The 16,076-nt window shown below is 59.3% G+C and overlaps 1 protein-coding gene across 1 annotated transcript in view; it reads right to left on the bottom strand.

Moving 5' to 3' along the window:
* ASIC4 (acid sensing ion channel subunit family member 4) overlaps positions 1-15,983 on the bottom strand; it is a 63,016-nt gene extending 47,033 nt beyond the window's left edge. Inside the window, exon 1 of the mRNA XM_039555071.1 lies at positions 15,315-15,983. Coding sequence (XP_039411005.1) covers positions 15,315-15,968 — 654 coding nt within the window. The 5' untranslated portion in view covers positions 15,969-15,983. The remainder of the gene's footprint in view (positions 1-15,314) is intronic.
* Positions 15,984-16,076: the final 93 nt, after the last annotated feature.

Below are 16,076 nucleotides of genomic sequence, written 5' to 3'. Positions count from 1 at the left end.
ATGCAAATATTCCCTGTGACAATCAGAGCTGGTGGGATTGACGGCGAGTGCCAGAGCCTGGACATCCACAGGCAGGCACAGCACTCGCTTGCCGTAAGCAGCGATGCTGTGCTGCCTGAAGGACAGGGCAGGCAAGCAGCTGATGGCAGCAGGGCTCACCTGTGCCACTGCCCGTGAGAGGTAACAGGAGCGTGGCCAGGAGGGAGCCCCAGCTTGGTCATGGATGGAGAGCCATGGTGGAGTCTCAAGTGGAAGTGCAGCCACCGTGGCAAGGCTGGACCCATCCCCTCCACTCCAAGCCCTTGGCAAGAGAACCCTTGGGGTTTGGCTTTTGTGGGTCCAAGGAGGCCTAGCAGACGGTCATGAGCAGGGACTGCTGATGGCACATCCCTGAAGGAGAGCACATGGAAAAGCTTCCTCAGGTGCTCCCTGAGGCTCAGACAGAGGATGGGCACCGGCGTCCCCTGCCCTGAGCCAAGCCCTGGCCTCCACTGCACGGGGAAGCTGCCAGCCAGCCCGTCCGTCCCAGCCGAGCTGGCGGCTGCTCCTTCCCAGTACCTGCCAAGGGCCCGTCACCGGGAGGTGAGCGTGGGGGCTGCACAGCCGTGCACAGCAGCAGCTGGGTAATTTTCATGCTAAGTGAAAAGTAAAGTGCACAGACTCTTTATTAGAGCGAGCACGGTGCGGGGAACAATGAAGGCAGTGATGATCGTTAACTTTCTAATCGGAGGAGAAAAGTCCTCAATGCAATTTTTATGGTAATAACATCGACACTAAAGATAATTGCTCCCCGCGTCGCGCTTAGCGCCAGGAAACTGTTTGGGAAAAAAACATTAATTTGCAGGAACTGAGCCAAAGTTTCCTTAAGGCAGCTGTTCCCTGTGCCACCCTGTCCCCAGTGCATGCCAACACTGCCTGCTGGCCGACCCCTTGCCCTTCCACCTCCGCCCACGGTGGCACCACTCATCCCTTGTGCCAGCCAGGCTGGGTTTGCACCGTGCTGGTGCTGTCTTTCACAGCATCGGTTCCTGGGGCTCAGCTCAGCAGGAAATGCTGGAGACGGTGCAGCCCACCTCTGCGGTGGTGGAAGAGGGCCAGAAACATTTTGGGTGATGTGATAGAGCAGCGCTCATGCTGCAGTAAAGGGGACGGGCAGGGCTGCCCCGTGTGCCGGGACCACCGTGAGCAGGGAGGAATGGGAGCTCGCGCTCCCTGGGGAATAATAAGCACAGGAGAAATTACAGCCAGCTGACATTTTAACGAGCTGGCGTCCTGTGTGGCATTAATATTCCAGGGGCTGCAATTCCCTCGTGGGTGTTTGAGAGATGAAAAAAAATCCCAGCCCAGTAAAATCAAATAAATAAATCTCTGCCTAAGCGTGGCGTCTCCCCCGCCCCCGGCACGGAGCGGGTGGCACGCGGTGTGATTTCCCCTGTGATCCCCTGCCGCCGAGCAAGCAATCGTCTCATCTTTGAGCGTGGCGGCAGGATGATTTATCCTGGCTCCTGGCGCCCCGGCTGGGGCGAGAGCGCGGGGCCGGGGATGATGCATTGGGCAGGAGCAGAGGTGGCAGCGGGGGGAAGGCGGGAGAGCAGGGTGCGCACACAGGCCACCACTCAATTCTAAATTAATTTTAATATTTGACAAATCAAATCTACTTAGGTGAGCCATGGGCCATGCAAAGGAGATTTATGAGGGTTTGGGGCTGTCGGCTGCACGTGTAGCCCTTATTCGCCACTGCCTGAGGGGGTTCCGGCACTCACAGCATCACTAACTCCCCCTCCCCAAGAGCAGGGATGCAGACAGTGAAACAGCATAACAGTGGTAAGAAAAATGTCCCAGATTCTAAGTCCTGGCTTATTAGGCTGGAAAGAGTGAGAGAACCTTCGCCTGCCCCAGTTCTAAGTCCCCTGGCAGAGCTGGCAGCCAGGGCACAGTCCTGGCTATAGCTGGACGTGGTACCTGATGCCCAGGATGTCCCTGGGAACTCCAGGGATGGAGCTAGAGAAGAGCAGCCAGTTCCAACCTGCTGGGGATGATGCTGGAGCAGTTTCCCAAGGGCTGGGGGGAATTATAGACCTGTGGAGAGAAGAGCAGGTGGTGGTGTGCAGGGTGTGCACAGCTATTCGCCTGCAGGACCATTTCAGTCCCAGCTCCATCAGGCCCACAGATTCATGGGCCCTGGGAGGTGACAGGAAACCTGATAGGTTTCAAGACAGCAACATGCCCTGAATCTGCAAGGTGCCTAAGCAGGTGAGGCAGGGAATCCAAAATGTTTACAGCCTCGAGGGACTGCAGAGTAGTGAAGGCAGGCTGGGCTGCCTGGGATGAGATTTCCATGCTGGGGACAGACTGCTGCGATCCCTAATGTGCCACTGGAAATCCCTGCCTCAGCATGGGCATCCCCCCAGAAGCTCTGTAGAACTGGTAGGGGAGACTCAGGGAAGCCCAGTGCCCCTGAGCTGAACCCACTCCTGTGGCAAAGTCCCAGAATGGGGGCTCCCCTGGATTGCAGAGGTCTCTCACAGCGATGCTAGAGAGGGGTCTTTAGTGCATTCTGCCCCAGTGCCCCTCACACCTGCCTGTGGGTGAGGACCAGCCTCTACTTGTTTCTTCTTGCCGATTACTTTACTCAGCAGTCGGGCGGCCTTGCCCGCGTGCTCAGGCAGGGAGACCAGGGCTGCCCTCCACCAGCCCTTTCCTGCAGGATGCTATTACAGAGATGCAGCACCGGGCTCTGTGCTGGACAGCAGCCCCATGGCTGGCTGCAGCCTCAAGATAGAATATCTCAAGGGAGCTACAGCATATCCCTGTATTGGGAGACAAACAGTGGTCCACAGCCCATAGGAGGGCAGGCAGCCTTTCGAGCTCCTCCAGCAGCAAAGAGGCAACTGGTGCACAAAGCTCAGGCCAGCCCAGAACCCTGGGCAGCTCCATTTCCTGTCCTGCCTGTGCCTCCCCCAACTCCCACTCTAACAATGGCAGAGCCCTCCAGCTGCCCCAGGTGTGCCAGAGAACAGACAAGGGCCAGGGGAGAGATGTGAGGTAGAGGAGAGACAGCCTGTATGGAGGGATGACATGCACACCTACACCTTGCAAGTCTTACAGTATAAAGCAGAGACCACAAAGGTCTCAGAGGACTTTAAGAAATCTCTACAAGTTGCCTGGGCCAGTAGGGACCAGCTTTAAGAGGTGATGGATGTAAGGAGAAGGCAGTTTCTAGCCCCTGCCTGGCCCTGTGCTTGGCCAGGCTCCCAGCTGGGCATGGGGGGCAGCTGCTGCATCCCAGCATGTCCCTGCACAGTGGGATGAAGCAGGATGGATGGAGAACTGTGCCTCTGGGGCCATGAGCTTGCAGTGAGCTTCATCCCCACAATGGCACACAGTTCCTGACGGCCCTCTCCAGCCCAGCTCCAGCCCTACAGGTGCCCCATCCACAGCAGAGGCAAACAGTGCCAGCCCTGGTGATGCACAGTCTGTGGGTAGGTGGGCATTGTGTTACAGCTCCAGCTCTCAGCAGAAGCGTATGCTCCCATAAAGTATCTACATTTGGATGCAGAGATTTTCAGGGATCCGAGAACGCTGTGCTGATAATTAAACATCTGCTCTGCATTTGTCTGTCTTCCTGCCATGATATCGCTCCAGCCCTCATTTTCCCCTCCTTGTCCTCCGGCAAGCAGTCTGGACAGCATTCCCTGCTCAGTGCTCTGACCTAGCCCTGAGTCACAGCATCCTGGGCCACGGGTGCGGGAAGAGAGACGGCAGCTCTGAGCACCCTCGGAGCAAACAGCAACTTCACTGCCAGCATCCACAGTCTTTGAGGGGCTGCAAAGCCAACAGCCTTCTCTGTGGCTTGCACCAGCGCAAACAGTTTCTCTGAGCCCCACCAAGTATTGCCAACCAGTGCTTGTTCATGCACAGTCCCCTGGGCTGAGCAGGCAGCTGCCATCACCATGCCGCTACAGGAGAGCATCAAAACAACCTCCAAATTGATCTCAGAGACTCTCCTGCAAGCCCCAGTCATGTCCTGCTAGGAGCAAGCGTCTGCTCTAGTTACTGTCTCCTAGGAGAGCACCGAGGGTTTCAGGCTGTCACAGGAGGAACAGACCCAAACATGACATCTCCATGGCGCCCGGGCTATGGCAGGGCCACAGCATCACTGAGCAGATGGCACCACGACCTGGATCAATGGGAGCTGCCTGGCTCCCATGGGGGCTCTACCAGCTCATACAAGGCTGGGCTGGTGGTGGGATGAGCCGGGGAAAGGGTTGGATCCCTTTCCTAGCTGTGGTACCCTGGCCCCAGCTGTGCTCCTGCCTCTGGCCAAACACCCAGCAGGGCAGCTGAGGCAGCTGTCCCTGCCCACCCTGCTGGCGCTGAGGGGCTGCATCCTGCCTGCACTGACTGCACTCCCTGCCTGGCCTCTGGTGGCAAGCTGGGCACCTGCAGTGCCATGCCAGATGGGCATTGCCAGCAACCATGCCATAACCTCTGCCCTGGGGCCCACAGCCCAGTGGGATGCCAGCATCCGTGGGGACACCACCCTGCTCAGAGTGAGCTTCTAGGAGCCGAGGTGGGCACAAGGATGTGGGAGGCTGTCCAGGGTGCACTGCAGAGCACCTGATGCAGCACCCCAGCTCGTGCCAGCTACATGCCCCCCTTCACCAGGGCTGCCCTTCCTGCCATCCCTTGTCCCCTTGCCTGCTCCCTGCCCTGCCTCCCAGCCCACACACTGTTTGTCACACTTGTCACCATGGCAAGGGAGAGATTAGCCGTAGACCCTCCGCTCCTGCCCCAAGCCACTGATTCATATTCATGAGACTTCAAAGCATCTCTCTGGCTCTCCTGCACCGAACCTAATCCTCTGCTGCAGCACTGTGCCAGCAGCCCCAGCCCTCGCTCTCAGCTCCAGGCTGGCAGCTGGCAGCCCCACAGCCCTCCTGCCCTGGCTGGCCGTAGCCATGCAGCCACACTTCCACCAGCCCACAGTCATGGGGGAATGCTCTGCACCACAAAAATCAGGGGCTAGGAGCACAGAGGGGATGGCTTTTGTGTCCTCACCTGCACCTGCCCATCCCTTAGGTACCCCACAGCCCCCTACAAACCCGCCACAGTCAGCCACCAGCAGGCATCGGACAGGGACTACTGAGGGGCAGCTGGGTGTGCAGAGCATGGCCTTGCTGGGCAGTCCTCCTGCACCCACCAGTGACAAATCCTGCAGCAGAGAAGTGGCAGGGAGTGTGCTGGAGGCATTTGGAGGTGCAGGCAGGACCAAAGTGAGTACCTGCTCCCAACCTGCCCCTGTACAGCTGTGGGGCAGAGGCTGGGAGAAAAAGGCACCCAGGAGTGCTCTCCCCTCACCCCGCTGCAGGGCGGGTGCAAGCAGGGTTGCAGACCCCCACAAGCACTGGTGCTAACTGGGCCATCTCCAGGTACAGCTCACCTGCTCCACAGCAGGACCACATCGGGGTCAAACACAGGTAGCCCCACACAGAGAGCCAGTGGCACCATGCCACCTGCAGGTGCTGGCAGCCCCACGCCGGTGCTGGTGCCGGGAAGGTTCTGGTTCTGCACGCAGGTCCTGGCTGTGGGCGGGCAGCGGGCGGCAGGTCCCCCACGGAGCCATCTCCTCCAGATGGTGAAGGCCATTAGAGCCGCTCTCATGCGCATGGAGCCATAAAGTTTATGGGGCTCATCATTTAGCTGTAATGGAAATAGTTAAATCTGTCTCTGTTTAAGCAAACTCTGCCCTCGTGGGAGCGCTTGGTGCAGGCAGGCAGAGGCCTCCGGCGGCCAGCGGGTGCCTCTGCTCACCATCCGTCACCCAGGCATCTGGGACACCCAACCCTGGCACTCCCACCTGGCACCCAGGACATCCCTGCCATGTCAGGATGGGGACAGGCAGTGATCCCTCCATTACCAGCCCTGGTGCCTCAGTTTCACATCTGTGCAGGCAATGCCAGAACCAAATTTGGCATGACCAGGCAAGATTTGGGACTACACAAATTCCCTGACAGCAGAGGCTGAGAGGTAATGTGCAGACAGACAGGCAGAGAGGGCAGGGAGCTGCAGGAAGGATGATGTCTGTCTGCTTCAGGCAGGGCACCTGGAGCTGCGTAGGGGTGAGGTGGATTTGGCTAATGCAGACCTGCCCCGCAGGGCTTTGGCCCAGCAGCCCCCAGCAGGAATCAGCCCAGAGCCTGCCAGAGCACATTGCATGGGGCAGAAGAGCAGGTGATGCACTGAAAGCCACTTTTCATCCCTCACAGGCACCCACAGAGCTGGGCAAGGAGATATGAGCCCAGCATAGCCCAGGTTGCCCCCAGCTCTCAAAGCAAGATCTGGTCAGGGAGAAGGGTGAGAACAGCCCCCCACTGTGCCTCACAGCACCCCTTACCCCTGGCCTGGGGATGTGAGGCTGAATCCCCAAATGATAAGCTGCCGGTGTGTTTATGGAGGGCCACTTTCTCCCTGTAGTCCCTTGGGGTGGGTGGGGGTGCTGACCTGGGATGGGGTGAGACCCTGAGGCTGCCACCACTGCTGGAGCCACCCATACTTAGCCAAAGAGGTGCTAGGAGCTGCCCCCCTCCCTAGCATGCAAAGCATGATTAATTACAGAGTAAGTCATTAATATTCACAGCTAATTTAAGATCCTTATCATGAATAATGGAAATCACTCTCCAAATTACGGGACAAAGATGGAGGAGGGGGGAAAAAGCCTTATGGAGAGAGAGGTCTACAGAGGGGCAAAGATCTGGGGCAAGGGCATGAGGGGCAGAGGTGGTACCCTCCATGAGGGATGCCTGGGTCTGGCGGTGCCCTGGTTGGGGATGCAGTGATGGGCAGAAGCAAAGGCAGTGGGCATTGGAGCTGGCAGAGGATTCAGCCACATTGGAACAGGGCCCAGGAGGCCTGAGGGGCACCAGCCAACCCTGCCTGTGGGTCTCTAACCTGCTACCCCATCATGTGCAGGACCCAGTCTTGCACACCTGCAGGACTTTGTGCTGCACACCTCCTCCTGGAGCAGGGATTGCCCTAATCCTGTGTCATACAGTCTCCAAGCCAGCCGACCCCAGCAGCCTCCCAGAGCAAAGCTGGGACGGGGCTGCCTGGTCCCTGAGGAGCAGGTGGGAAGGGAGGGCACCAGCACTTTGCCTGAGCTCCTGTTATACAAATGAAAGGTTTTTAGTGGGAAAGACTCTGGGAGAGTAATACATCTCCCATATTGATCGCAGGCCAGGGACCAAGGCACGGCTTAAACAGTAATTGATTTCTAGCCGCCGAGATGTGTTGGGGAGCATTGATTTAACAGCACTGCAGACACACTGCTACTAATCTGATTAAAGTATTTAGCAGAAATGTTATTCTTTTAAAAAAAACAGAGGGAGGTGACAGTGCTGCCTGGGGCTGAGGCGGGCCTGTGGAGCAGGGACAGTTTAACACCCTGGGGACAGCTCTGTGCCTGCACTCTGGTGGGGGTGCCACTGCCTGGGCACATGTCTCCAGCCAGATGTACTTGCAGCCATTCCTGGCAGAGCTGCCAAGGATGCGTGTGAGCCCAGCAGGACACAGGCAAGGAAGGCAGAGCCAGAAACGTGTGCCAGGAGTGCGGACGATACATGGCCCAGCCAGAGACCCTGCCAGTGCAGCCACCAGCGGTGCTGGGGACAGGGCAGGAGTGGGAGGAAGTAGAGGCCGCCTGCAGAGGTAGTCCTGGTTGGAGGCACACTCAGCTGGTGGAGCAAGCACATGGACCACACCAGAGCTGCAGCAGCCAGGGAGGTGCAGGAGCCAAAGTCTAGCAGTGCCTGGGCATGGAGGAAATGCTGAGCAAGGGGACCATGTGCACTGCTGGCCCACTGGCCATGCAGCATCCCCATCTTCAGCCTTTCCCCACACTGTGCCCTGCCACAGGTGGTCAGGCCATCACCAAGAGCCCTTCCATTCTGCCCCCTCCTGCTCCTGTCCTGCCCCACTGCTGAGGGCAGGGGCAGATGCTGGGCTGCTGAGGATGGGACTCCCCCATGCCATTCCCAGTCCTTGTGGAAAGGTACCAGCTGAGCAGGTGGAAGAGTTTCTGCCACTCCCCATCACACTCATCAGCCCAGTTAATTAACAGGCGATGTCAAACAAATAAATTATTCCTGCTTCCTATTGATTCTAATTTACTGGCCCCTGGAGAAACCAGGATCATTTATCCCACCTGTCACCCCTGTACAGCAGCTGCACTAACATCTGCCCTGCTCCCTTCACCTCTCCTGCCCATCCACCTTCGGGGCAGAGCCGGGCACACCCATGGGGCCCACAGTGCCCTACACCACTGCCTGTTGTACCCCGGAATGCAGCTGCAGCCTTGTCTGCTTCTCCTACTGGGAATGGTAGATACACTACTGCCAGCAGCACAGGGAGAGAAACTCTCTGCCCATTGTTGTGGCACTCCTGCTTGCCTGGGGTTCAGCTCATCCAGGGGTTCCCTAGCTCCTGCCAGCCCCTTCCCTTCCCCAGCACCACCAGACAGGGTGTGGGTGCCAGTTCTGGCTACCTGAGCATCCAGGCCCCCAGCCCAGGCCATGCCCACCAAGACAATAGCCGGATTTCCCTGCTGTCCCAGAGAGAGGCCACTGCTGCCCACGCATCAGCCTTTGATGCCTGCCTCCTCTGCAGGAGGCTGATCAAAGCCTGAGCCCCTCCCAGCTCCCACCCCTATGGATGCTGGATCAATAAATCAATGCCAGCTCAGCTGCTGACTGCACAGTAATCTTGGTTGGGAGATCCTGGAGAGGAACAGTGTCCTGGCATCCACCCCTGCCTGCTTTGGGGCCTCAGCTCATGGCTGATGCCACCCTGGGCTAGTGATGCACCACCCACACCAATCCAGGCTCCCAGGCAGGATGGTGATGGCTGCCAGCCCTTGGCAGCCAGGACTGTCTCCTGCTGGGGTCTGGCCAGCACCCAGCGACACATCCTGGTCCTCCCCTGGCCAGGGCACCACTGGCCAGTGCTGCCTGCAGCAGGAGGCTGCAGGAGCCTATGGGCTCACATGCAGTGGTGCAAGTAACAACATGTGTGCCCTCCTCTGGGCATAGGGTCATCAGCTGGCTCAGCTGAGGGATGCTCTGGGCAGTAGCCTGCTGGCACAGAGCAGCCCTGGCCTCACCCCAGTTCCCAAAAACGACAGGCTACGCTGTATTGGGGCAGCTGGAGCCTGGCCAGGGTCATGGAATGGGGTTGTGAGTGCAGCCTGCCTGCCTGCCCACCTGCCTGCCTGCTGCTCCAGGCACTGGTGCTTTCCAGATCTGGATGAGCTGGATTTCCTTGGATTGGACAGATTAAATTGATCCTGGCCAGACACCAGTAGAAGGCTGTTTGCCACATGCCTATAGTCCGAGCCTGCCTGGAGCGTTTGCTGCTGGAATGGGGGTCACCTGGCATCTGGCTTGGGAAGGGACACACAGAGCACTGGACTCACTCTTGGCAACCCTGCCATGTATCTTGTGCTGCCTGTTCTTCCACAAGCCCTTGGACATCTCCTCACAGCTCTTGCCTTGCAGAAAGTGGAGCAGCAACAGCCCTGCTGCTGTGCCAAGGGGAGGGTGAGGAAGTGTAGTGGATGCTGCTGCCAAGTTCTGCTGCCAGCGTGGCCAAGGCCAACGGGGCCAGCAGGTGACTCACTCGTCCTGCGTGATTCATCCCAAGTGGCTGGCAGGAGCAGCCAGAAAGACAGGGTGGCTTCAGCTATTTCAGGATGTCTTGCCCAGAGCCAGTCTATCACCCCGGCCACCAGCCCTTGTCTGAATCCACATGCATGCTCCCACAAAAGTGGTCCTCATGGATGCAGCCCAGCTATACCCATGCCTGGGCATCGCCAGCCTCCCCACCACTGACCCACCCCTGACCCTGCAAGGACGGTGGGGTGCCTGGTGGAGCGGGAGGCCGCAGCTCCCATCCAGATTGGCGTGGTCCCACGGCAGTGCGCGGTGGGGCGCGTGTGGGAGGAGCGGCTGGCAGCACCGTCGCCAGGAGATAAGCTCCCTGCTCATCCTCATCGCATGTGACGGGAGGGAGATTTATGGCTCCAAGCTGCGATTTGTGCACGGCTCCAACACACCGTATTGATCACTCCTGGCTGCTTCTGCTGCTCCCTCACCTTCCAGCCCCTGCCTGTTAACTCTTCGAGACCTGGGGACCCCCGGGGCCAGGCACCCTTGTGTGCTGCAGCAGCTGGTGCAGCAAGGAGCACCCCAGGTCCAGGCTGGCTGGGGTGCCAGAGCCCATTTCCTGGGAGAAAAGCAGAGTTTTTCCTGGCTGGGGATCAAAGCAGAGCAGGCAGGGGGAGTCTGGCTGCGTTGGCAGTTAGGAGCATCCTGTGGAAAGGAGAGGGGCCAAGGGAGCAGGGAGGTGCTGGTGGAGCCAAGGGGACAAGGATGGCAGTCAGTGATAAGGGAACAATGCAGAGGGGATGGGGCATCGTGCCAAGGATTAGAGCTGAGTGTACAGGGATGGCAGGTGGTGACAAAGGAGCGGTTCCCAGGGGACAGTGTGGGATGGCCATGGGCAGTGCCAAGGGCACATGGACAGCAGTGTGCACCAAGCAGTCCCAGGGCCAGCTGGGGGGCTGATGCCAAGGGGATGAGGACGGGGGCAGCCGAGGGGGGACGGGGATAGGGCTGCAGGTGCCTCTGCAGCAGCGGCAGGAAATGATGTGTGAAATGAAGAGTTCCTGCCCAGTGCCCAGAGGGAGCGTGCAGCATACTGAGCAGGGCTGGGGCTGGGGAGGGGGCTGCAGGGGGGCACACAGCTGAGGGGACCCCCAGCCTTGTGCGGGGACCCTGACTGAGGGGGCTGCTCTGCAGCACGGGGCTGTGTCCTTCCTACAGGGCAAGCAGGAAGGGGGCTCTTGGCATGGGAGTGCTGAGTAGCTGCTCTGGAGCTGGGGGCTGTGTGGGGCACAGCCTTGCTAGATCAAGCCCTCACTGCCCCCCTGCTGCGACGCCCCAGCACCGTGTACCCGCCACCCCCTCCCTGCTCACTGGTTTCCCGCTGCTCCACGGAGATAATTAAATCCGCTATTTCGGCAGGTTCCGCATCCCCTGCCAGGCGGATCCGCAATCAGCCTTGAGAGGGCCGGGGGCCACCCACCTGCGCCCCTCCGCCCTCACCACCCCCACACTGGGGCACCTTGGCTGGCCCTGACACCTCTGCCTGCCTCAGATCCCTGTCTGCACCCTTGGGGACAATCCTGGGTGTTGTGGGAGGGGTAACACACTCCTCTCCTGTGTTGGTCATATCTCCTCTCCAGCTCCAGTCCCAAGCCGCTGCTCTTGAGGGGTCAGTCCTGTCTCCAAAGCCAGCGTGGCATCCAGGGGTGCCACAGACCCTAGGCATGGGCAGGAGCAGCTCCCCACCGGCTGTCCCATGTCCCCAGCTTCCCATTCATTCCCAGTTCTGATGTTATCATCTTCCTGCAGCACCCGGAGAAGCTTTAAATAATTCACGGAGGTGAGCTGGGGCACAGATGCTCCCACAGGCAGCTGGTGTGAGCGGGCAGGCAGTGGCTGGGTGGCAGAGATAGCGGTGCTGTCCCCGCCGGCTGCACAGGGCCTGCTGGCACCTGCCAGCTGGGAAGGAAGGGCTTGGGTTGTTCACAGAGGAGAAGCACTGAGAACATCGTCCTAAGACAGTTTAGCAGAGTCAGGAGGTGAGCAGGGTTCCCAGGGAGCCCCACACTGTGCTGCCCCCATGCCGTGCCCCCTGCCTGGCTGGCTGTCCCCTCCGCCTCCCCTCCGCCCCCAATCCACTATGCAGGATGCCAGATTGATTCCTGAAGCAGGCAGCTCTGGCTGTAAATTTTGATCAATAATTTAAGGGGGTAAAACTATTAATAGAATATTAAATAATCTGCTCTTGTGTGAGGCACGAAGGTGGGAGTGAAGTTGAGGGTACCTGGATGACCTGCACAGCTACCTCCTGGTCCAGCCAAAAACCCCAACGCTACCTTGCCAGCACAGTGGGGAGAGTGGCAAGCGTTGCTGTAACTAATTGTCAGCTGTGCCAGAAGAGGGGAGGGCGGCATCCATCAGGGAGTGGAGTTATTGATGGACTCCAAGGCTGCTATTACCTGCCAGCCCTGCTATTACACACACCATCACTCAGTGCGTGGCTGCGGCCACCACGCCAGCCCCTCGGTGCTGCCTTGCACCGTGCTTGCCAGGAGAACCACTGGAAACAGGTATAATTACACAGACAGTGCCCACCAGGAGTGTTTCAGCTGCAGCTCAGCTACCTGTGCTGTTGGCTACACATTGCATTGATGTTGTTCAGTGCTGCCTGGGTTTTCCTCTAGGTCTTGCGTCCCCAGCCTCACAACAAGCCAGCACTGTTCAAACCCTATGGCACATCCTTACCCCACCCCAGTGCCTTCTCCAGCTTTCACAAACAGGTTGGCCCCACGCAGCCTGGCTGAGCCACGGGAAGGAGGCAGCCCCTGCCATCCTGGAGTGGGGAGCTGGCCTTCACCACCAGCAGGTGATGCCCTTGGGAGCCACCGTGCTGTGACGCTGAGAGCCCACCGCAGCCCGACTCATTCTGGGAGGATTAGTCCCTGATCCCCCACTGCCCAGAGCCAGGGAGGGCAGCTCTAGGAAGCAAGGAAGTGAAATCAGGGAGATTAACCCTGGTCCCCAGTGGGATGGAAAATGGAGGCACATCTGCTCATCCGAATGGAAGGAACAGCGGCCCATGGGGGAGCAGATAAAAATAGGCTGACATTTACCTGCCAGCCCCAAGCAGGGTGGGCACCGTGACCAGCCTGTGTCCACAGTGGGATGCAGGCATCTGCTCGAGTGCCAGGCACTCATCACTGTCCTGCCCAGGCTGCAGAGACAGCATGAGGCACGCAGCAGCATGGCTGTGTGACAGCAGGATAGTGTCCTAGGGCAGCACCAGAGATGGCGAGTCCTGCCAAGGCAGGGGTGCTTTCTGGGCACACGCAAACATGGATGCTGGGGCAATGGCACAGCAGGTGTGTGTGAAAGGGGTTTGGTGTGTTCAGGGCTGCCTGTGCATGGAGTAGACAGCAGGGTAGCTGGCAGTGAGGTGGGAAGCTGTGGCATGGGAAGGGCAGTGAGCTCTTGAGATTGGGCTGGTGCCTGAGCCTGGAGCCTGTTGGGGGTACTATTGCTCCTAGAGGGGTGGTAGTGAGAAGAGCAGGCAGAGCTGAGATCTTCAGGAGAGGTGTTCAGGGACACGCTCAAGGAAGTCGAAAGTAACCTTTTACCTGGGCATCCTTCCCTGCAACCAGAAGAAAGAAACCTCTTCACCTGTCCAAAGCCCTGCAGTCTGGGCTGCCAAGAAGGGCTGATGGCACCCTCTGCTCTGCTGAGGAGCCAGGAGATGCTACAGCAGGTGTTAGCATCTCTCCACTTGCCTGTAGCAGCCCTGTCTCCCATGCACAGACCGGAGCCGGGCATCCTTCTACAACGGCTTTAACATTTCCCAGCAATGCTGAAAGCATTTCCTTGGGATGACACTTGCCTCTTCACAGCCACCTCCAAGCAGCAGGGGCCAGCCACCCTACAGCCATAGAGGTCAGGATGCCTCCTCCAGTACTGCCAGCTTGGCATCCCACCTCTGACAGTGCTTACCTTGCTGTGTGCCCAGAGGCTCAGAGTGCCTGCCCAAGCCGAGGCACAGCATCATCCAGCCCAGCCACAGTGAATCCAAGCCAAGGCACCAAGAAGCCAGTACATGGGTGGAAAGGGTTAACTGCTGTGAGAGCAGAGCCTCCCCTTCCTCCCCCTGCACTGTGTTTTACAGGCCAGAGCTATTACCAGGAAATGTTCCCATCAGCACCATTGATCCCCTTGTTTACAGCCCAGTAATCCTCTGCTGTTGACTCAGGAGCAAAAAGGAAAGAAGGGAGGAGATGGCTCCCACTTGGGCATTGCCTCTGCCCTGCCAGCATCCCACCCAAGCCTGCCTGATGCACTGGGGTGACCCTGCCACACCTGGCTGGGCACTGGAGGCTGTGCAGCCAGTGGGAAGGCTGTGGAGGGTGGCACAGTGGTAGGACTGTGAGAGCAGCTATGGCCCTGCAAGAGCTGACCTCCACAGGCGAGTGCAGGTGCCCCCTCACCAGCATTGCCCTCCTGGCATGTAGCTGTGCCCCCCCCCAGCTGCCTGACACCTGGTGAAGGGCCCAGTGTGACAGCCCCGCTTTGTTCTCATTGGGTGATGAGCAAAGGCGTCAGGCTAGATTAGAGACCCTCCCAGCTCCCAGCTCTGCGTATGCCAAGCTGGAGCAGCTGCCAGCTGGGAGGGCCAGCAGCAGTGGGCACCCACACACTGCCCGGGGAGGCTGCAGCCCCCAAGGCTGCCCACCTGGCAGTAGGACGGCAGGGCTGGGTGCCACTCTTGGTGTGGGGCACTGGCCTTGCACAGCCCTGCCTGCCGCTCCGGCTGTGTGTCAGCTGTCCCCACGCCTGGAGGGCTCGGAGCCCTAGGCCAGGGCTGCCACTCTCCCTCACCCTGGCCCAGCTGAGATCCTGCAAACCTGTGCCAAGCATCCATGCCAAGAGAACTTGTGTGGTGTCCATCAATGGGATTTTCATGAGCTTTTTACTTCTTCTGGCTCTGATAACACCGGGGGCTCAGCCACCTCCCTGTGCCCATGTCCCAGGCATGTCCCCCCGCTGTCTAGGAGGGCAGGATTGTGCCTTCCTCCGCTCACTTACGCTACCACTTGGATTCAGCCCATCCCCTGGTGCCTGCTCTACTAGGAGGGGATATGCTTTGCTCCCTTTTAAAACCCTCCAGGCCCGGATTTACCTTCCCTCCCTCTGCAAGCCCTCAGGAGCCTGGCTCTCCCCCAGAGCCCACGGCAGAGGTAAGGAGCCAAGCTTCCCAGGCAGGTTGGTGCAAGGCTGCAGGTCACAGCCTGCTTCTGCTGGGGCTGATCTAGTCTGGGCAAATCCCAAGGCTGGGCCCCCCAGCCTACCCTTTCTCTGTGCCTCTCAGCCCAGTTTCACAGCACGAGCGCTGTCAGAGCCCCCCCAGCCCAGCCCAGCGTAGTCCACCTCTGCATGGGGCTCTGCCCCAGCCCCAACAAACCCAAGGCCTTACAGCCCTCCAAAACAGGTGCCTGACATCTTTCTCCTTCCCTATGCCTGACATCTTTCCCCTTCCCTGATCCCTGATCACTGGGGGCTAGGATCTCTTTATCAGCACTGCAGCAGTGCACTAGGCTGTGGGTGCCAGCCCAGGGGCCATACCTAACCCTCCCAGCCCCCTGGAATGTCCCACCACTGGCCACTCACTGTCTGGAAGTCGCTGCTGTTGCAGTCCTCATTGGCAAATGTGCAGCGGACAAGCATCTCGCCCAGGTCCAGCTGGTGGCCCACGCGCTCATAAAACTCCTCCAGGTGGAAGGGATGGCTCTCCTCCTCCTCACTCATGGCCAGTGACCCCAGAAGAGCCTCCAACCTGCTCCTCTCAGGGCTTTCTGGCACCAGGGGCTGGCCAGCGCCATCCAGGAGCCCCAGCATCTCCCCTGCCCAGTACAGATCATGGCTGGAGAGCTGTGAGAAGCGGGCAGGGTTGAGGTTGCAGATCGTAACGGCGGGGAAGATCTTGTTGTGCTCCGTCTCCTCCTCCAGCTGGGTGCTGTGGGGGTACTGGAAGTACAAGCCCACACACTTGGCATAGGCATGAATAAGGAGGGCCAGTGAGCCCAGGAAGGCCAGCAGCCACAGTAAGTTGCGGATGGTGTAGCGCCGGTGCCGGAAGATGTGATGGATGCCGTGGAGGGTGGAACGGCTGGCAAACTCTTCCAGGCTGCACGGGGGCTGCCGTGGGGCTGGGACATCCCGTGCTGGGTGCCTATCAGGGCAGTCCCCCGCAGGAAGGGCTGCAGAGGGCCAGGGGGAACCCCAGGGGCGTGGGGGAGGCCTCTGGGCTTCCTCCAGCCACATGCTGCCGGCCGGCTCTGCCTCTCCCCGCTGAGCCCGAGGGGCCGGACGAGGTTTGAGGGGTGGATGACCGTCACGGCACCGGGCGAGGCGGGCTGTGCGGCGTGAGAT

The sequence above is a fragment of the Corvus cornix genome, chromosome 7, assembly GCF_000738735.6.
Source record: "Corvus cornix cornix isolate S_Up_H32 chromosome 7, ASM73873v5, whole genome shotgun sequence".
Taxonomy (NCBI): domain Eukaryota; kingdom Metazoa; phylum Chordata; class Aves; order Passeriformes; family Corvidae; genus Corvus; species Corvus cornix.
The sequence above is the reverse complement of the archived record's forward strand: the minus strand, read 5'-3'. Positions and strand labels throughout refer to the sequence as shown.